Source organism: Seriola dumerili, unplaced genomic scaffold (genome assembly GCF_002260705.1).
Source record: "Seriola dumerili isolate Sdu_G_001 unplaced genomic scaffold, Sdu_1.0 BDQW01000068.1, whole genome shotgun sequence".
Lineage (NCBI taxonomy): Eukaryota > Metazoa > Chordata > Actinopteri > Carangiformes > Carangidae > Seriola > Seriola dumerili.
Window position 1 is genome coordinate 127,347 of NW_019174323.1, and position 22,871 is coordinate 150,217.

At 42.4% G+C, this 22,871-nt stretch overlaps 1 protein-coding gene across 1 annotated transcript in view; it reads right to left on the reverse strand.

Annotated features, from left to right (window-relative positions):
• Positions 1 to 237: 237 nt before the first annotated feature.
• Positions 238 to 22,871, reverse strand: part of LOC111220139 (glutamate receptor ionotropic, delta-1-like) — a 542,882-nt gene continuing 520,248 nt past the window's right edge. Inside the window, exons 15-17 of the mRNA XM_022743126.1 lie at positions 19,989 to 20,155; positions 8,516 to 8,756; positions 238 to 729 (exon numbers count right to left, since the gene is read on the reverse strand). Coding sequence (XP_022598847.1) covers positions 238 to 729; positions 8,516 to 8,756; positions 19,989 to 20,155 — 900 coding nt within the window. The remainder of the gene's footprint in view (positions 730 to 8,515; positions 8,757 to 19,988; positions 20,156 to 22,871) is intronic.

A 22,871-nucleotide genomic window follows, 5' to 3' on the forward strand; every position in this document is an offset into this window, starting at 1 on the left:
TTTTTTTTTTTTGTTTTTTTTTTGTAACATCGGCTTTTCTGAACAGGTAGTGAGATATAAAATCTTTTTACTTTGTACATTATGTTTTTTTTTTTCCTTCTATAATAATTTTCCTCTAGAGATCCCCGACCCACCTCACATCTAGACCACACCCAGACCTGGACTGGAGTCCAGAGAGCGACTCATCATAGATGCAGTTTGACCCCATCCTGTCCCACCCTCACCCCCCTCCTATCACTATATGGATGTACTGTGGGTGGCCTCAATGGCTTCTGGTATGGGTCCTGCGGAGACTGCCTGGTAGGACATTGGCATGGGTGTCTTGCCAGGGCTCTGCCGGAAGAGCCCCCCGTTGGGGGCCCTGTGTTTGCACTGCATGGTGCCGCTGAGGCTGGTGCTGCTGAGCGGGTGGTGTGGGGGCAACGTGGTGCTGCCAGGGCCCTGGGACGGGGGTAGCGTCCTGCCTAGGGTCCCCCCATGGTGAGGGTGGGGAAGAGGAGGAGGCGGTCCCCCCTCCCCGGGGAGGAAGGTGGTCACAGCGAGGCCCGAGGGCGGGTAGTCCCGCACGGACTCCGGCCCCGCCACTAGAGAGGCCTGGCTGGGCTGCATGCTGCCGATGTCCAGCGCAGAGATCTCGATAGAGGGGCCGGGGATCTGCTTGTGGGCCAAGTCCTCGTCCAAAAGACTGTTCATACGACGATGCACCTGTTCCAGATTCACCTCCTTGTCCTATAAGAGGAGGAGTGGGGGGTGGAGGAGGACAGAGGAGAGACAGGGGGAGGGAGGAGAGGAGGGAGGAGGGACACAGAGGCTGAGATTGGCGATGGGCCGGTTTCTCAGACTGGTTCAGGTCTGCTGGTGCTCCATGCATTCTCAACCTGTCATAATGTTTGGACGTGGCCTTTGTTTTGAATCGGTGGACTGACGTCAGCTGGTCAGCTGACAGACAGACCCTCGTTTGGTTTGAGCCCAGTGGGAAACTGAGGCCACAGAAACCAATTGGTACTTGCACTTTGAAATCAAACTTGGCCAGTGAGTATTAAAGGTTTGATGTCTGGAGAAAAACAATCCTGGAGCCAAACTGACTGAAGGAGGTTTGTTGTAAAGCTGTTGGTGGCTGTGGTTTCTTGAAGATGCTCATGACGTGTGATGGACTGAGAGTGATTGATTTGTTTCTGGACTGAATTTGGATCTGGATGCTGCTCAAGGCAATAAGAGTAAAATTTGTTCACACCTCAGCGTTACTCTCCAGACTTACTCAACTGAAACTGAAAACATGTTCAGCTGTGTTTTCCCTCCTCTCTGTGGTGTATGTTTTTTTCCTCGCTGCCCTTGGAGCTGGTACACTCTGCGCCAGAGGATCGGAGAATTGGTTTCCTATCAGACCAATTTAATCAAAGCATCGGCTGACGCTGCATCTCTTGCCGACTGCAGCTGTGCATACTTGTTAGGCATTAATAGACACTTGAGTGTTTCCCTGTTGAACCGCAGGTCTGCTTCAGTACACTGGGTCATGGGAAGGTAGAGGACAAGGGGTAAAGAGAGAGACGGGAGGTGTGACTCGCATATCAAGTGAGGCTCTGGCTCTGGATCCAGATTCTCGACATGTCTCTGTGAGTGTGTGAGTGTGTGTGTGTGTGTGAGTGTGAGTGTGAGTGTGTGTGTGTGAGTCAGTGCAGCCAGTCACTTTACAACGAACACAGCGTCAGTGAGCGTCCCTGAACTTGGCTCCAGCATTGTGTTCACTTTAACTCAGGTACAATGATATTAGTCACAGTAACTCGTCACAGTGACACAAGTGATATTCAGAACAATGCACACGACACAGTTACACTGTATATTAATACCACACACATATTCACTCATGTTGCAGTGTTATCAGGATTTTACTAATGCTGAAGTCGTGCAACCCCCACCCCACCCCGCCCTGCCCCGCCCCCGAAGATACAACCACAGAAAACTCTGTGTTGGTTTGGATTTTTCTTTTACATGTTAAAGTTATAATCCTTAAGATTTTCATTATATCAAACTACATTTCTGATGAGTTTGATTTTCCCGAGCAGGATTTTAATCACCACACAGCGAATCCTGAGGGATCCACAGGAAATGATGCCTGTGTGTATTTGAATATAAAGGTTTGTAATTTAAAATCCACTGATATATATGCACTGATTAACATCTAATTCAAACCCATCATTTTCTACAGCTACTGCTTCACACTAAAAGCATCGAACTGGTGAAACATGGGGTGGATTTTATTGTGAAGGAGCCGTAGGTTAGCCCTGACTGCTACTGCTCTCTGAAAATGTGTAAAACCACTAGGCAAGACTACTTGTTCCTCCTCTGTTGTAAAGAAGCTGCAACTCTGAGATCTGTGGTGTTTAACTGCCCCTGCTGTTACCACCAGTCACCACAGGTGTCGCCAAATCCCACAGGACTGAAATCTTAAGGATTATAACTTTACTTCATCCAACTGTTGTATCTCTTCCTTTTTCTTTTTGAATGTTTTCATTCATTTAAAAACATACATATTATATTGGTCGATTTAGTGGAAATGAAACAAGTATAAGTTTATTTGTGAGGCAGTTATCATGAGCAAAGCGTTTGCTCTTAAGATGAAAATGCCTTCAGTGTTGATTCATATTGAGGTAGAGTGGTAGCGAGAGCACTTCCTGGCACACGTGCCTGTGATGCTAACAGCTAACACAGCCTGAGAGCTTCCTCCTCTGTTCAGACCTTAAAGGAACATGTAAACACAAAGTGTGTTTACCCAGAGGCCTGAGGCTCTGAATGATCCCTCTCCAGTCTCAGAGAGCTCTTCTCAAAGCCAATTAAAACATCTCAGCACAGGTTATTGTTTCAGCGGACTGGCACCTCATTAAAATATGTTTTCAGTGGTGTCAAACTGGCAGCTCGCCTAAATAAATAAATGGCTGGGATTAAACCTCAGCCGGTTGTTAAAGACAGACCAGTGATGTAAGTGGAGAGGAAGAAAACAACAGCCGTCTGAAAGCCTCTATTAATTTTGAAAACAAACAGCTCTTTTAATGAGTGCTCCCAGTGGGGGGTGGGGGGTGGGGAGGTGGGGGTGGGCGGGGGGCGTAAATCACTCTCTCCTGCTACTTTGCAAATACNTCTGTTCAGACCTTAAAGGAACATGTAAACACAAAGTGTGTTTACCCAGAGGCCTGAGGCTCTGAATGATCCCTCTCCAGTCTCAGAGAGCTCTTCTCAAAGCCAATTAAAACATCTCAGCACAGGTTATTGTTTCAGCGGACTGGCACCTCATTAAAATATGTTTTCAGTGGTGTCAAACTGGCAGCTCGCCTAAATAAATAAATGGCTGGGATTAAACCTCAGCCGGTTGTTAAAGACAGACCAGTGATGTAAGTGGAGAGGAAGAAAACAACAGCCGTCTGAAAGCCTCTATTAATTTTGAAAACAAACAGCTCTTTTAATGAGTGCTCCCAGTGGGGGGTGGGGGGTGGGGAGGTGGGGGTGGGCGGGGGGCGTAAATCACTCTCTCCTGCTACTTTGCAAATACTGCAACTGTGGAGTGGGCTTTGCTCGAGTGTGATAAGAACAGTTTCTAGTTGTTTCTGCTTCATTATGATTCAAGTGGCTCTCTGAAACATTTAAAGCCTTTTAGCACAGAGGCGTTTGATGTCAGCGTCTCTCACTGGGACACGAGTGGCAGTTAAAGTCTCATGAGCAGTGACCACGCCTAGACAGGACATGTATCCTCCCTGTGACCACTGACGATGATGATGATGCTGACTTCAACTCTGTAAACTGGTCATTTCTCAGTGGCAGTCGTCGCCTTACACATTAGTGATTGAAGCTGGTCCTTACATAGCAATGCAGTCTAGTTTTGGTTTAAACCTGGAAAAAAGGCCACTGGTGATACTATAAAGCTAGTCAGTTAGCCTGCGTAGCTCCCAGCATCATTACAGCTGCAGTCAGAAGCACCGGCAGCTCTGTCAGGCTGTATGGAGGCACAGTGATACTCTGAGCTAAATGCTAATGTCAGCACATTTCTGCACAGTACTGAGGCTACATCCACACTAATACCTTTTAGTTTTAAAACCCATCACTTTTGCCATGTTTACACCTAGCATCCACGCTAATCAGGAGTTTTTCAGCTTCTACAGTGGAGACTTTTGGAAAAACTGTTGGTTTTGGTTTGAAAACTCTGGTGTTGAATTTTAGTCTAGATGGGCAGAAACTGAGACGTTTGGAAACAATGACACAGACTACCGCTCTGTGATTGGCTCCTATCAGTCACAACCTTCTCTGATTCGTAGTGCTCCTATCACATGACTCTGGATGAAAACAACAATTTCCAAATCTGTTTTCTGCTGCCATGACGTCTTAATCTCGTGTTCCTTTCAAGTGTAACGAGTAACAGTTCCAGCTTGTCGTCAGGCCAAAACGGCATTATAAAACAAACGTGTTAGTGTGGATGTAGCCTGAGGCTGAGTGTGATGTCATTAGTTTTGCAGGTACTTGGTCATAAAGTAGTGGACTAATTAAAATGTGGCCTGATGATGGCACTAGATGAAAGTTAGCAGAATTATTACAGTTCATCCTAAGGGGAACATGAACGTCTGAAACTAATTTCATGTCAATCCACCTGACAGTTGCTGAGATATTTAAGTCTGAGGCAAAGTGGTGGACTGACTGACGCTGCTGTTAGCTTAGCCGTTAGCTTCATTTTCTGTTTCTGTTATTGTGGTTTGTACCAGCTCGATATGCTGTTAATCATGTTAATCACCGCTCAGTCAGTCACATATCAACATTTGGTCGTCCTGCATGATGAAATGAAATTATCCACTGAATCCATTACTGGATGAACCTGTGGTGCAGATAAGGCCGTGCAGTTTGATTTTATAATAACAGTTTAAGATCTTTTGCAGGTTCGTGAAGGCCGCAGGTCACAACACATCTGAATTCTCCTCATACTCCTCTTGATTCAGTTTCCAGTTGATTGGATGCTTTCTTCTCTGGCTCTGCGAAGCTAATTTGCCATTTATACAAATGACACTTCAAAGCTGAAAATCAGAGACTGAAATCAGAGTTTTCCCAATCTAGTGTGGATTGTATTACAAAACGATCACACTCTGATTTCTGCTTCGAGAGCAACTCTGCCAATGAGAAATATTTGTACACTCAGATTTGTTTGGATAACTTTGCTGCAACTTCTCTGATCATATATCAGAAACTCCTGACTAGCACTGTGTAAGTCTGAGTTCACTGACACCGTTTTTGCTCTGTGAATAGAAGAATACTGGTATTCAGAGATAATACCAGCACATATCTCAATGAAGTACCTTTAGTTTACATTTGGTGTGTATTGAAAGGCACTGAGCTGGTTGTTCAACAGGCCTAGGACAGGTAAAGGTGAGGTTAGCGGTCAGCCCTTAATGAAATGCGTTCACACAGTTAAAGATGTCCAAAGGAGAAACAGAAAGGCACTAGAAGAACCAGGAGTGTTTCTACTGACGGTGTTATAGGTGAGTGTGACGGAGCAGCCAGGTCCAGGCATCAGTTACAACTTTAAATATTGTGTCGTTCACAAACTGCAATTAACATCAAACTAAAGTCATTTCGGGCCAGTTTTTTTCCTCCTTTGTCTAAAGCTGAAACGTCTGGTTCTGGAAATTATTTACTGCTTCATTTTCTGATAAAGAAACTGATATTTAGCTTTGGCAGTTTATCAGAGGACGATTCAATGAGCCAGAAATTTTGACAACAAAACTTCTGATTGAAGTTGTGAAGTAAAACACCACCTGTTAAAAAGTTTTAGTTTGAAGGGACAAAAATAAAACTTTGGCATGTGATCATTAGTTTAGTTTATGGTTGTAATGGAATAGAAATGAGTAGATGACATTAGTCGTAATGTTTTCTGGAGATAAGATGTGTATCACCATTATCACTCATAGGACATTGCATACATTTATCTATGGAGAACAAATTAAAGATTTATTTCCAGAACTTGCGCCACAGAAAAACCAGCATGAGGAAACTTTTTGCTCTGTTATAAATTTAGAAATAAATCAAACAAACAGAAGGACCTTGGCGAAGGCACAGATGTTGTTGTTGTTTTTTTTTTTTTTTTTGTGTGTCTTTATTTTGATAGTTGTATAGGAGGTCTATTCTGACCTGTGTCAATAGCTTCTGCTTCATCCCAGCCTCTCTCTCTGTCTGTCCAAATGTCCCTCCTCCCCTCCGATGAAGCAGTTGTAATGTCATTATATGTCAATGGACCAGAAACCCTTGCCAGTCTGTAATCCTTAGTAACCTGCACGAGATCATAGACAGTCAAGTGTAAATAAAAATGAAGAGGATAGATGGAGAGAAGGAGAGGAGATAGATAACACGGGTGTCCACATTGACATATAATTTGCAATAAGACGTGAAACAGTGATAGAACCAGGAGTTATGGACTGGACGGGACAAATCTTATTGCTACAGGGCGACTCACCCAACGTGAACTGTCTGCTCACACTTTAGTTTATGGATCCACATCATAGCTGCTCTGTCAATTTGTCCCCTGTCACATGACTAAATCCTGAATCCTGGTCACATTCACAGTGTGTGTCTGTGTTTGGCACTGCAGGTGAATGTTGTTGTGTGGAGGCAGGTCTGAGGTCAGTTTGTGTTCAAGCGGAGCTTAATGAATCTTTGGAGAAGTAAATGTTGAGTCTATGTCTCAGTTCCAAGCTAAACACTGTTACAGTAACATGCACACTGCGCTGTTTACAAGATAAAAGGTTCACTTCAGATCCAAAATGGAACCAGCTACAGGAACCTGACCAACTCAATGTCACTCTAACTGTTTGAAATAAATGTCACCAACTGCTGATTATATTATCTAATTGACTTTAGGCTTAATTATATTGTTCAGAATAAACCAGGGAATAATGAAAAAATGTCAATGTCAATGAAATTTAGGTCTCATCAGTCTCAGGCGAAAGTAAGAAATAAAATATATATATATACAGTCTATTTACATTTAAAGTGAGTACGCTTGTAAATCACAGATTATATATATATATATATGTATATATAAGTTATTTTATGATGCACATACATGAATGAAATGCAGGACTTTCTGACGGTTCATGTAACATTTTACAAATTAATTAATTAGGAGTGAATATGAGTTGAAATTATCTTAGCTAAGCCAAATCACTTGTCAACATGTTTCCACACTCTTATTGAAACAAGTTCTCCACACACCTTAAACCTGGTTAAATGAGTATTTAGTCTAATACTGAGACACAACCTGACCCCAGATCAGTTTAACAGTGTCTTCCTTTGAGGTGTAACAACTCTCCCTAATAACTTGGTGATAAATCAGTAGAATATAATTATAGGAGTTGATTTATCTGCACTAAAAACATCAGTTTAGTGCAGATGTTGTTGTCAGTGCTTATTAACATTTATTAGAGAGCATGAATGTTTAATCCGCTGCTTCTCTGTAAACCCTGTGAAGGTGGAGCTATTAGCTGAGGAGTTACAGAGGTGTGTGTTACATTCAGAGAGTGATCGAGTAATCGGATGCCGTATGGTTTTTATTCAGTAAAGCTGGAGTATCTATTAGCAACAACAGCAGATGATTGTGACCCACTGTGATAATGTCACTGTGAATGTTTGAACCCAGGGTGAGCTGCACTTTAAGTTCTCTTGGACATGATAAATGACTCTTTGTGTCTCTTGATGTCTCATAAGGATTTCACACTGAAATGGAAAATGTCCAAAAGTGTTAAGAAAGTGTGTCTGTTATCCGTCTCTCTCCCGCCTGCTAATTATAATCTCTTTGCAGAACCCTTGGGTGCAGGAAATTACCAAAGCCTCACTGTAGAAAATGAGTTTATAACAATAATTCAATACCAAGCACTTGAATGGTTACGGAGCCGGCGCTGTGGGAATTAATCATTAAAGTCTGCGGGTGCACTCAGCTGTTGTAGAGGAGGGTTTTGCTGGGAAACATGCAGGACATGCCAAATAGCCAGAGCCCGACTTGCTGGGCTCATTCCACACTGTTTGCTCGTAAGGCCTCGAGTGTTTGCGTCAAGGCCAAGAAAACGGCTCCTGGGTGGTTCATGAGCGGATTAGTAAAGGTGATGGTCGAGTGGAGTGCGCTGTGTGCGTCGTGTGGTTTCATACAAAAACACATGAGCTCTGTCAGTGTAGGACGAAGTGGGTGGAAGCGATGGACGGATAAAAGAAAAAATGAAGGGGGGGGTAATAATAAGAGACCAAATTTGATTTCAATCAGTGGCCTGGGCTGATGTGGCACAGAGCACATCTACCTACTCTGTCCTGCCTCACCACCCTCTGTCCCCCAGCTCTCCAGCTCTAACTCTAGTTCCTAACCCTCTCTCCTCTACAGCTGGGTGTACTGGAGCTCCACTAAGTCGGGGCTCGCGTCTGCGGCTGGATCCTTAAAGTAGAGTGTGGCAGTGTCCTCCCCCCACTGGCCCGTCCGCCGGGCCCTGTGCTCGGTCACCTCTTTGGGCTGCTCCTGGCGGCAGCGGTTGCTGTTCCACCAAGCCTCCAGCCCGGCCACCAGGCAGGCCAGCAGCAGGCCGGCGGCCAGGATGCAGAAGACGCCGGCGAAGCTGTGCAGCTTGAGGGAGCGGCCGTCCGGGTGGGCGCCGGCGTGGCTGTTGAGGTCGCAGCGGCCGGTGCGAGGCCACCACTTCTGCTTCATGATGTCCAGGTCGCCTTTCTCCTGCAACTCCAGGATCCTAGAGGAGACGAGATAAACAGCTCAGTCACAAGGAGACCATTAACTCATCTCTCTGACCTGAAGGCAGCCAGAGTAAATCTCTCCTGCAGTCCTCAGATCCTCAGGCCCTCAGGGGCCTCAGGCAAGTGAATTCTGATTTCCAGATATGAAGCTGCTTCATTTTCATATCTGCTGTCACTTTTCTGCCTCATAACCCTTTTTCTTACTGCAGTGGAGAGCTTAAATAGTCATATTTGTACAGTGTTTTAAGAGCTTAATACTGCAGCTTCACATATGTGACAATATGAGAAAAAATATAACCCTGAAGATGAGTCACGTGACCAGGTCCTTAAATATCTCAATGTAAATACATGAAGCAAAGAAATGAAGTAAATGTTTAAAACAAAACACAAAACAGAGTATAATCAATTAAAACAAACAAAAAAAGAAATGAAAAAAATAGATCTTATGAATTAAAATACAAATAGATGAAGTCCTACAAATAAAACAGACCAACTTCTTAGTGCCACCAGTGGCCAGAAACTGTAAGTCACCTTTAAATGTTCAATTCCCATTTTATTTAAATGTTCTTGCATACATCACCACCGCCTGCAGTAACATGGACTTTTTTTTTTAATTGCAAACCAGGGACATTAATCTGATCTAAACTGTGACATAAATCTGATCACAGATGAACCAAAGTCAACACACTAACGTTCCTGGCAGCAGCTTAACACCAGAAACAACTTCCACCGGATGTTAAAGAGGGTGTTTGTCATATTCAGCAGCAGTGAACTTTGGTCTGACACAAAGTGTCCTTCATTAAATCCATTTGAGACAAGAACAAGAACTGACAGTTCAGTGAAGGCTGGATTTTAACATGTAAAAAATCCCACAATGGGCCTCAACAATACCTCTGTATGAAGCGACTTGACCTTGCCTCATCACAGCAGTGATTCTGTTATTGAAAAGTGTCATTATGGGCATTATGTGACATGTTAAATGGTGCTAATCAATGCTATAGAGGAGGGAAGGAGCTCAGAGCCTTAGTCAGTGACTTTTCCAGGGGAATTAGAGACTATTGAATGAAACATAACAGATTTCACTCAGTTGTGATCTTGTGCTGCTGCTGGAGGAGAGTATATTGAAGCGTTTTATTTCAGAGGTTGAATACAGGTGAGAATTGGTGGCTTCATCTTTTCAGAATGACAGCTGGATTGATTCGTCAGGAATTGTCCAAACAGCAGATGTGTTGCTTGTGATTTTCTCTCCCTGTCTGATGATTATTTTTCTTGATGGTGTGAAATGATGGCTGATATCTCTCAGATCAACACTTCAATTTAAAGTTAGGCGTTCAGCTGTAGATAAATTGCAGTCGTTTAACACTAAATAATCTTGGTGAGAAACATGAGGATTGCAGGTTCAAGAGTGGAGGGGAGGATTTTAAGTTGGGTGAGCACAAGAGCTCCAACCGCTAGTCGGTGCTGCTTGTTGTCTAGCCAAGACAAACCCCTTCCGCCAATTTGGCTCACGTGACGTCATCTTTCAGATCACGTATACACACACATACGTACATACACACACACACACACACACACACACACCCCATCTGAATGCGTTTTCTGTATTGCTGTGTTTTCTGTGTGCTTGGTTAGTTGGATGATTGGTAGAATAGTGTTATTAATCTGGACTGTGCTTAAGTTTATTGATGATTGTGAACATTATTGTAGTTAAAGAGAAGTCTTTAGTCTTTAGTCATTATGGTGCATGCTTATTGTGACCTGTGGCTGACAGAGAGAGTCAGAGCTCGAACTTGACCTTGTTTAGTCTCTTGCAGTCGTTGACCCCAGGAGGTCAGCTACTTTAAATGAACTATTTAGGTCGTGAGACTGCAACCTGGTTTGGTTATTGTGTGGGTGGTGCCCCATATTATTAATTAATATTAATAACTTTAATAATGATCATTAATCATTTCCTAGTAAATAATTTATGATTTTTAGACATGAAAATAAATCATACTAAATAACCAAACGCGTCCCTACCAGATCCAACAATATGCTGTGTTAAATTATTCACCACTCACTCTACTGAGACTTCTTTGTAAAGCCAGTGGTGAGGAAAGGCAAATCAAGCAAATGTTTGAGGCCCCCAAGGGGAAAAGAGGCCCCTGATGGCCCCTCATATTGTCACATTTTGTAATGACAACTATAAACCCCCTTAAACCTCTCATTAAGACACTATACAGTGCACTGCTGCGGCCCCAAAACCCCTTAATGGGGCCCCTGATGATGTGTGCTGTAGCTAGCGTCAGCTGATTGTCTGCAATGGGCTTCACTGCTTATTGCCCCTCAGAGTGTGGGCTCACCTCTGTGTATTGGACCACACAGTGGGTCAGATGGTAGTTTCAGTCAATTTTTTGCATCCTCCAGACTTTGTACACCACTTTTCCCATTGCATTATGGGATTGTTTCTGCTTGTTTTAGGCTTTTGAATGGCCCACTTCTCTGATCTGATACAAATGGTTCTGGTACTCAGCTGCTCTCAGCAGTTAGTGAAACAATCAACCAATTAGAGCTCTGTAAGCAGGTGAAGAAGCGTGAGGGCGTCATTCCTGCGTTATTACTTTGCTACATCCATTAAAAATGACGACAGATAAAAAGCCACAAGGGTCAAGGAGCTGGACACAGCTGGACACAGCTGTGCAGCTTGTCGTAAGTCGACTTAATACTGTAATAATAACTGCTCCTGCAGCCACTAATGCAGCTTCAGTTCACAGGATGTCAGACTAAACATTGAATCCTGTATAGTGAATAACTAGACACAGTCATAATTTTTTGACTTCCCTCAATAAAATCTCTCCGTGTAGATAGATCTGGTTTTATTTCACCCTGATACAACTGAAGTGCAATGAATTTTGATTTCACTGGTCACAGGTTAAATATTGATCTGAATAAGATTGATTTAAATAAGAATTAATATTAAGTTAAATAGCTCCCACGAAATCATTAGAAAATGACGAAGCCGTGAAATTAAGTGTAACCACCGTTTATAGTGTGTTCTGGGGATGATTCACAACGTATCTGTTCCTTTAAACCTGGACAAATAAAAACAAAACTTATTTTCTGAGAGAGAAAATACACTTTTAATACTGAAGTTTTGAGAAATACATGAGGTTTACAAAGCCCGATTCTTTTTCATTACCCTCAGTTGTTGTGGAGGTGGGTTCACATGCACAGGCTTTGTTCCCACTCCCACAGAAACACCTTTAAACATCAGTCTGTGTCTCTCATTAGACCTGTCAGTGTGAGGAACTAAAAGGAAGTGCAGTTTTACCGACTGTGTCACAGCTGTGAGGTTCTCCAGCTTTGTCAGAACAGCTGTCAGCACACTTGACTGTTCCACACGGCTGTGGGTATTTATAGCACCGCACTATTAATTAATCACACCTACCTGTAGAGCATCGTTACTCTGATATCTCAATCATCATAATTAACCGTCTGAGAGATGATCAATGATAATATTATAGTGAAACTTTCACAAAGGATAAAATTAAAGATCATCGACAGGGGAAATAACGGCTCCACTGTTAATAAAGACAATAATAAAGCCCATCAGTCAAACTGTCATTTAAAATCAGGCTGATTAATGTCGTCAAAGTGTCACAGTGAAGATTTAAATAATAACACAATCAAGAAAATTGGCAACAAACCTTAACAATGTTTTTTTTTACCAATTACAATTACATCTTTTATTTAATCTCCTCCACAGCTGGCTCCAGAAAACCCTGAAGTATGAGTGAGACGCACAAATACAAATCCACTTTAATAAAAAGTGCAGGATATGGTGTGTGTGGTTTTTGTGCGTACACTTAATCTCTACATCCGGCCCTGGATCAGTAATAATCATAGATATGGGCAGTGATTCAGATGTCTGGAGCCAGTCTATGTGCAAGTGACAGGAAATATGGAGATGAGCAGGAAACAATAAGACATCTGGACAGATGTGATTTAAAAAAAAAAAAATTTTATAGGATGCTCATATGTGGGAAAACATCCATCTAGTGTTAAGTAAAATGTTCCTGGGGGACGCATATTAAAAGCTCTCCGTCATATGGACTGAGGCAACAGCGTTGTCTCATGTGTGACCTGAAACACTGTCACACTTCCTGTACATGGAGCCATTAGTTAGTGATGGACACGGCGCTGCAGCCGGCCCAGCGCTCTCGTCGTGTCGCGTTGTGGAGTTAATTAAGCAAACTCTGTCACAACCACTGAAGTACAATCTGCTTTTAGCTGCAGTGAAATCACAGCCCAATTTGCTATATTTAATCTGCTCAACTCAGCATGAACATGTTGAAGGTCAGTGCACCACGGTTTCCATCTAACCCCCCCTCGGAACACCCCGAGGACAAAATAGTTTTACAGCACAAATCAGCAGCAGAAGCAACGCAGTCTGCAAAGGTTATTAATGGCAGGATTATCAAATGGAGGTAATACAGCAGTGTTGGGACGAGGTATTAAAATGATGGTTGGAAATGTGGAGATAATGGTTTTCCAGCTGAACAATAGCTCTGCCCTCAATTTAACACCCAGCCACATTATTTCTGCTCATCCCTGAGCGCCGTGCCGCGCACTGCGGCAAGAACACCTCGGGCCGGTGGACGCCGGCTGAACCGGGCCCGGCCCAGTGCAGGAGCTTCGTTAATAACTACTGGTTTTGTCTTCATTCACTGGCAAAAATTAATCCCTGAATAAACACAGGACTGCTTAATTAAGGAGGAAGTGTGAGGTGCAGAGAGAGGAGAAGGAAAAAGGGGAGAGGCCGTGAAACAGTCCCACAGTTCAACAATGAACCAGATGACACCAGAGAGGAAACTTAAAGAGCTGAGGGAGGTTACAACAGTCAGAGAACAGCACGATACACCAGAGAGTTTGTTTCTTTTTCTAAACGCCCCCCCCCCCGTCACACCACATTTAATCCATATCCAGAGAGTGGGAGGACTAGAAGAACATTTACTGTGAAAGTTTTGAACTTGATTTTGTGACATGAAGTGATTTTATTGTCTAAGTACAAATGTTAAATGTTGATGAAAGTAACTAGCTAATACGCTCTGATATTTATGCACATCTGTACCTCAGATTGGATTCTTACTGTTTTACAGTTCAGTCAGCAGCTACTGGTTTGTTATGTCTCTTTATGAAACAATCCTCAGTGCATTCTCTAAATGCACAACATTTACATATTAAAAGGAGATTAATTAAAGGTCAAAGACGCTGTGCAGTGGCAAATTGATTATAGATTCTTCATGGGTTATCATGATTTTCTGTTAATACTTTGTTGTGGCCGGTGAAGATGAGGTTAATGTGTGAATTTACAGTTTTAAGGAATGAGTTTAAAGTCAAATAATCACATTTGTACTGTACATTATAGAGAGTTATTGGTGGCTCAGTCCAGAAAGGGCTTCCTGGTCCTATTGATGTTAATACGTCTCTTGGTGCTGCCCACCTGCAGGCTGGACACCCCCTGCAAGCTTGGCATGCCCCCACACAAGGCACAGCACTTATAATGAAGAGTTTTCTTTAGTTTTGTAGCAATGCCGAAAAGACAGCATGTTCTCAACTGCCTACAGAAATCTGCTTTATTTTTTCCACGGTTTTCCACCGCCCCAAACATTATAGTGTGAGCCCGCAATTCAAGGAGGACTGCTTCAGAAACCACGCACAGATGCTTCATTTTCACAACGGTTATTTCTATAATTCACACTTAACGTAGCCGAACAGGGGACTCAGGCTCACAGCCTGTCAGTGTGCTTTATCATTGTGGATCTGTGATGTTTAACCACGTTACAGGTGACCCGATCACGTTAGTAAAAAGCAGCGTAGCAAAGATATAAATGCTTAAACGTTTGTCAGTATTGACATGCTATACTTTGTTAGCTCAGATATATTATCCATAATTTAACTGCTCAGTTCATTGCGCAATAACTATGCCCACTAATTGCACTTTAATTCATTCAGATTTACTGGCATCTTAAACCAGCAGGAGGCGAAGCGGTGGAGACTCCCTTCCTGTAACTGTCTGTCTGTTCCCCCATTATTTATATTCCTTTATTCCGGAAGTGTCCACACATAAAAAATCAAAAGGGTTTCTCATAAACATATTCCAAGTTATGAATATTGTCATCTGAAGTCTTTGCAGACTGTCCAGCATCTTGATTTGCAGAACTCTCCATATTTCTGCCTCTTCCCTCCTTCTGGCTGCCTGACAGTGGGTACGCTTGGTTTCCGCTCCAGTCCAGCTTGTGAAGGCGGATCGGGTCAGTCCTTTTTTCCGGTTCAGGATCGGGCTCTTGCTCAAACGATAAGGCAGGACCGAAGCCGCCACAACTGTTTGTTTACATAAGACATGTGGAGTGTCGTTGCCATGGTAGTTGCTGGCAAGCTGACCAATCAGAGCCCTCTGTGCTCTGACTCAGGAAGTCAGGTTATAGAGCAACAAAGTCCATGTAGGGGGAGGTCAGGATGGACACCTCCACAAAGCACTGGACTTTAACAGAGAGCCTGTTGTTTCCAGTTTACCACAATCATCCTAGAACCATGACCTTGAGTCCTTTGACCTTTTGTAACAAAGTCCTCCAACCTTAACAAAGTACTTGTTTAACCCAAACTATGATCTCTCCTCTAACTTTAAAAACCTTTACCAGCAGTTTTTCTACAGTTTATTACAGTGTGATCTCCTGCTGCTGTGGGGGGAGAGGAAACGCTCCTGTGGGTTGTATCTGATGACAAACAACCTGCAAGACACATGTGGCATGTGATCATAACCTCTCTTTTAATTTAAGGGTGTTTACATCCACATCAGATGAACTGTGTTCAATGTTCAGCCCTTTTTGTCCAGACCACACAGATGGTAAGAAGGTGCTGCACTGTTCACATGTGAACATCCTCCTGTACCTTTAAACTGACAGATGCTCATTCAGTTTGTTGAGTACAAAGCTACAACAGAACTGTCCTCACACTCTGACTGTCCATGTCTGTACTGCTGGAGCCCGGTCCTCCCCTCAGGTGATCTGATCTGGTCTCTCATCACTTACAAAGCGGACCGTCTCAAAGCTTTAAAGAGCAGCTCTGACAAATGGGATTTTCCCGACAAGAGAGAGAGAGAGGAGCTCAGAGAGCTGGAGAGAGAGGGGATGAAGGAGAGATGCAGATGGAAGCTGACAGGACAGGAGGGAGAGTCAGATAAATGCAGGGCTGGAGGAGGTGTAAATGACATTTTGGATGTGGAGTTGCTCTCGGGCCCCAGGCGTCCCTCCCACGCAGCAACGAGGCGCACAAACACATCCCAGAGAGCCCGCTCCCCTCAGCACGGCTGCTCTGGTGATAATGTGCCGCAGCTCAGCAGTGCAGCAGCTAATGCTTTATGTTAACATCTCTATTAGTGCTGCTGTTGTTGGCCTCAAACCTCACAATCACTGTTTGTGTTTGTGTGTTGTTTTTTTTCTCCGGTTCATGTGTTGAGGAGTCGGCGACCGTGTGCGCCACACATCAAACATCTTCTCTGAGCTCCAGCTGTGAGCTGCTGCACTGAAGCTGCTCCTCTCTCAACTTCAGACAGAGAGTTCAGAGACTTCCAGGATCCTCGGGTCTCTGAGCCCCACTGCTTCTCATTCCACACACCAAATCACACAGCCATTTACACTTGGGGGGGGGGGGCAAGTTCCTCCAGCCTGTGAAGCTTTAAACTCAGATCCATTTTAAAATGACAATAGACAAGTTTTTTTCTTTAACTCATCATTATGAAGTAAATGTTGATCACACTGTAATGGCTGTAGAATAACGACACCATCTGTGTTTAGATTGGTTCCCTGAAAGCCTCACTTTCACTTTGTAATTCTTTCTGCCACCAGGCACAAAACGTCATGGAAAAAGTACGGCTCAATTTATGGCACAAAGGAAGCAGACCTGCCACTGCACAACCAAAACATAAAGAGGACAGTGTTTGATTTCCCCTGGTGGAAGATATGGCAGACAGAGGAAACCGTGGAAACTCTCACTAGCAGAAGAAAAAGATCCCCGTTGTCGGAGGAGGCAAGAAAGGCGAAGAGGGAGAGTGACAGAAACCGAAGTAAAACAAGAGAGAAGCTCAGATCATCACTGGATGGAAAGAACCAGCTGGAACCAGAGAGAGGCCCAGTAAAAACTTTTTTATTTACGGTCCAGGACAAATCCTGGTGGATCCAATATCCAACTATGGAGAGAGCTCCAAACCAACATTCAGTTGTCCTTATTTCTGCTAGATCAGTGGCTCCCAGCCTTTTCCAACTCAAGGCCCACTTCAAAAATCTCAAAACGATGGCCCACATCTGACCCCGTAACATTGCAATCTCTTATTTTGATAATCTGTCTCTTGACTCTCTTTCCTTTAGCTCCTTTTGGTAACCAGTAACTTTGATTCTTTGTCATAGATGTAATCTGTTCAATCAGACTGAGTCAACAAATATTTGATGCAGTGCAGCCGGTGACAACATAAAAGTTCCTATCACAGTGATGGACCTTAAATGAGAATAAAAAATAATGACATGAACTTTTCAACATTTTTTTTATGTTTTTAAAGATCATTTCATTTTAAAACTTTTAAAAATGTTATTTATATTTTCATTAGTTTTAAATAATTACATCTTTTCACCAAAATTTTTCCGTTGATGGTGATTTGATGGCCCACTTGCAATACCTTCGTGGCCCACCAGTGGGCCCCAGCCCATAGGTTGGGAACCACTGTGCTAGATCATTAAGTAATTAAACCTGCTACTTATTAACACAGCCAGGAGTTTTGCTCTGCCTTTATCTCAGCACTGAGATCAGTTTCTACTTCAACTTACAGTTGTTTCTTGCTCTGTAATGTGATAGCAGTAGCCATGTTGCTAATGCTACTGCTAGCAGCCAGAAACAAACAACTATGATTCAGTGTCTGTGTGAAAAACTAAACAAAGAACATGTTTCCTGGTGATGGCCTCTCTAAAAACTGCAAATAATGTAACTTCATTTTTTTCTGTTACATTCAGCATTTGTGACAGCAGTGCCAACACCAATGCCATAATTATAATACAACATCTATTGCCACTTTAACCTTTAATGAAAATGAATAGTTTCCTACTCTAGTGAGAATCTGATCAATGGAACGCCCTGTGACAAACCTGTGCTTCACCAAACTCAGAATTGATTATTCATGTTTTTATCAGTAAACTGGAAACTTTAACGTCTAAAATACTTCTTCACTTTTTAGCCCAAATGATAAGAAATGTTCAGGCTCCACTTTCCTGTGTTTAAGTTTGTCAAATTATGTTTCTTTTTCCACCGACTTCCTGTCTGCTCTCTGGGAGCCGATCAATATGAGACGGATGAGAAAGTTTTCACATTTTGAGGAGCTGCTGCTACTCCTCACACCGTTAATTCATGATGTAATAATGTGGAGATTTACTAAATGATCTACGCCATTCTTAAACTCGCACTGGGATCAATTTGTGTTTGGGAAAGAGAGAGGAGACGAGGTTTCACTCCTCGGCTCGCTGATTTCATCTTCAACTCAGACTCAAGGAGATAATTGAATTTCCTGAAAAATTTGCAGCTTCTGTAGAGACATCTGCCTTGCAAAATCAAATAAGTAATTAGCACACGTCCCTCTGTTTACACATCACACCGTGAATAATCTCATTTGCCTCACAACGGCGCTGCTAAACACAAGCTCGTTTCATGTGAGCTTAATTGACTTTAGCATTGAGCACTGTTATTGATTTAATGCAGAGTAAAAATTGCCTGCAGAAGTCAAGTCTCAGCACCGCTCAAAACCATTAAAACAGCCACACGTTTCCAACACCTGCAACACACCTCCTCCTCCTCCAGTCAACGTGTCCCCTCCTTCACAGGAATTTAACACCAGCCTGTTGTAATTGGCTCAGACCCTTCACTCACATCAGAGGATTTACAGGCTGATAATGACGACTTAAGTCAACACAGAGGATCAAACTCAGACAAAAGCCTCCGACCTTCATCATTAACTCCCCGTCAGCCTTTGTTTGACCGCACAAAAAAAGCTGCAGCAGAGACACACACTGTCTGCATCTTAACATTTTCTCTCTCTCACTGTCCATCAACGCAACAACACTCAACACCCAACAGTCAATAATCACTCTGCCTGGACCTCCAGGCCACATCACCCTCAGGTTTACAGCTATGACTGAGCAGCACTGTCTCTTTCCATTCTCTCTGTAAACTATGAATATGTTTCCCATTCATTTCTTTAAAGGTGTCATTGCTGCTCCTTGTCTTTAAACATGTACTTTTATATAAAATATGTACTTTTAAATTTGTACTTTCACCTCAGGCAAAGGCAGTGGCTCCTGACCTGGACTACTGAACCATTATTGTTATTATTAAGTATTATAATTAGTAGCAGCCTGAATTTCCCATCAGGAAGAAATAAAGTATATATCTATCTATGTATGTTATTCTATGGCATCTTTATGACTTACTATACAATGACGTTTTTTATGATATACTATACATGTGTGTATGGCTGACTGTATGTACACCGATCAGCCGTAACATTATGACCACCTGCGTAATATTGTGTAGGTCCCCCTTTTGCTGCCAAAACAGCTCTGACCCGTCGAGGCATGAACTCCACAAGAACTCTGAAGGTGTGCTGTGGTATCTGGCACCAAGACCGGAAGTCCTTCTGCCCTTCAGCTGATTCACTTCATGCATGAACTGTGTGTGTAAATGTAACTTAAATAAAGTTTGATTGAGCTTAAAATCACATGTACAGTGTTTTCACTTTTAAGAAAGTAAACAGGACTTGGTCAAAACCTAGTATGTGACGTCATAGTATAGTATGGCATGGTATTAAAACGTCATAGTGTAGAGGTAGTTATTAAAAATAGCAATTGTAAAAAGAATTTATGAATGAACGATAAATCCATCAATAAATACTTCAGGTTTTTTACAAATCCAGAATAAAACTGGATGGATTCATCTTTCACTTATAAATTGTTTTTACAATTACTATTTTCAATGTCTATTAAAACATGAAATTGAGGAAATGTTTTATTACTTTTCCTGTGACATCCTTGGTCCTCCATATATGTTATCTTAATGGCAGGTAAAACGCTGCCGTCTCCAGGCGAGCTGCTGGAATAAAAAGAGAGTTGTCTGCTCGTCCTGTGCTGCTGGGTGAAGGCGGAGTCACTTACTTCTGTGAGAACAGGTCTCTGTAGGGGCTGCCGTGCTGCATGGCGATGCCGTAGCCTTTACTGCTCATGCTGTTTCCTGACACGGTGATGGTGCAGTCGTCGTCCGTCAGGGCGGCGTACTCTAGCACCGCCATGTCCCACAGGAAGGCGTAGGGACTCTTCTTCGCCTGCAGACAAAGGCAGAGGGAAAACAAAGCACACAGATGATGGTTTGTTTACAGGCTGGTGTTTGTTACAGACTGGAAAACACCTCTCCAGGTTTTTGTTCTAGTTTCTATGGAAACACTGGACTTGTCTGAGACCGACCAGTCAGCTGCAATTTTAGTCACCTGTAGTTGAAAGTGATGAACTTTTACTGAGATAAAAAGTTCAGTTATATGAAGCTGAAACAATTAGTAGATTCATCAATGAATGAATTGATTTGTCAGTCAACAGAAACAAAGTCGGAAACTCATTCAAAAAAATGTCATAAATTTTCAGGTTCCAGCTTCTGAAATGCAAAGATTTCCTGCTTTTACATTATAAATGGAATATTTTTGTGTCTGGGAACTTGTGATTTAAAATTTTCACTGTTTTCTGCCAATTTATAGATAATCAATCTATTAAAATTTAACTGATTATTTGTTTTATTATTCTATAAAAAGGCATGGTTCACAACAGCTGACAGTCATCAGGAGTCTTCTTGTACTGTAAAGCGGGAAGTTCTAGCAGAAGGTACTCCAAAATAAAAGCACTGCTTCAAAACCACTGGATTAAATCATTAGCAGATTAATTGACAATGAAAATAATCGTGAGATGTAGCTTGACACTGATGGACAAGTTGATTTTTTTTACCCACATGGCTTTTATACTACATGAAAAAGAACTGGCTCATCAGGAGTCATCCTGTGGAGACCATGACGTTTAAACCACATGAAAGTCCGTCCTGGGATTTTTCAGGATGTGGTTTTGTTCTGGACCAAAGTGTTGGACAGAAAGATGGTCTGAATGAAATTTATCATGAACTGCAGTTATTAAGAAAAAACATAAAATATTAAGCCCAGAAAATGATTTTGACCTGTTCTTCTATTTTTACTTGAATTTCCAAAAATATATGACTTCTATTTTACCGTTGTTTGTGTTTCGTTTGAATTTTTATTGTTCAGTTTTAAAGGCTCATCGAGGGACGGACATTCCAAGGTTATAAATGCTGTTGTTTGAGGCACTGATTCATCATACATCCCATATGAAAATGAAAATTAGAGTTATTAAACACAAGGTCACGATAAAAGGTGCATGATTTTGTATCCATAATTCAGTGTCTAACACCTTCCTGTCAACTTTATACAACCAGGTGTGAATGTAACTCTGAGGTTATTCCTCTCTCTACTGGTTGAGGTGATTGGGTGAGGAAGAAAAGGAGGAGAGGGGACATTAAGATGCAAAAAAATAAAAAGCAGCAGCAGGTGGAGTGTAAGTGGATGAGGATGTGGATGTTTTCGCTGTGTCAGCAGAGCTGCTGCAGGAGCATCTGCCTTCACTGTCACTGCTAACTGTGTGTGTGTGTGTATGTGTATACACAAAGTGTTTGAACACCTCCTTCCCTGTATTGTAACAGACTGCAGTCTTTAGATGCTTTCATGCTGTTACAGCCTAATTACCACGTCACGTCTCATTGACGCTCTGTTGCTGCTGCTGCTGCTGCTGGAGCTTCTTTGTATTTGCGTCTCATCATCCGTGTGTGTGTGTGTGTGTGTGTGTGAGAGAGTGTGTGTTTTCTTCTTTCTCCAGGTGACACTGGGAGACAAAGCTGTGCAGTGTTTGCAGAACCCCACAAAGACGCTCAGCTACGTGACGACACGCTGGGTGGAGGGGCGTTCAGCGGGAAAAAGGTTCTTATGAATCAAAGGAGGACAAAAAAGGACACAAAGCCTCAAAGGAGACGCACAGTCAGAGTCAGAGCTGCGGCACACACACTGCAAATAGAGACATCCCCCCACTCCTCTGTACTGAACTCACATCAAAGTAAAGAACAATCTGACTGAGCAATGACATGAGGAGTCATCTGAAGAGATAACACTGCACAGATGAGCAAGAACAAAAAATCGTCTCCAGTCACGAAATGATCTGCCGAACAGCAGTAATATACAACATTCCAACTGAAGAGAAACTCAGTGAGTACTGTACCAGGAGCTGCTGCTATGTCTCTATTCTGGATCACTTTCAGGCTCAGATTCTCAAGCTGATGTTTCATTCATATCAAATCAACTATTTAAGCTCAGGAACTTTGAGGGTTTTGAACCAGGAGAAATAAAGAAATAAAAAAGTGTGAGATTTAGTATCTACAGCTGTTATTTCAGTGTGTCAGATACAGATTTATTTTTACATGAAGATACAGTTAATATACCTGGTCTTAAAGGACTCAGATCAGGACCTATAAAGCCTGACTGTTTACTTCTGTTTCCTCTTCTAAAGCTAAAACCCTGACCTTAACATATTTATGTATTTTTATGATGACTTATGTCATTTTTATTTTTATGTTGTATCTTTGTTTCACATATATAACACTTTTGTTTTTATTTTTTTTTTTTTTACATTTAAAGTTTTTTGGGTGGGGGCTATGCCACATCAAATGGACACATTTTGGGACAAGGCTATGAACCAAAAATGGTGGCACCCATGTCCCGTACTGGACTTTCCCCACCAGCCAGAGACAACGGTTGGCCTGAAGTCACATGACCCACTTTTGAAGAAGTCTGGTGGGCAGATACGTGTGTTTACATATGATTGGCTGTTTTGTATTTTTTTGTTTCATATCTGTTCTATTTAAATGTTATCTTTAATATGTTATAAGATGACCCTGATGAAGGCAACAAGCTGGAACGCGTCGGTCTAATAAAGTCC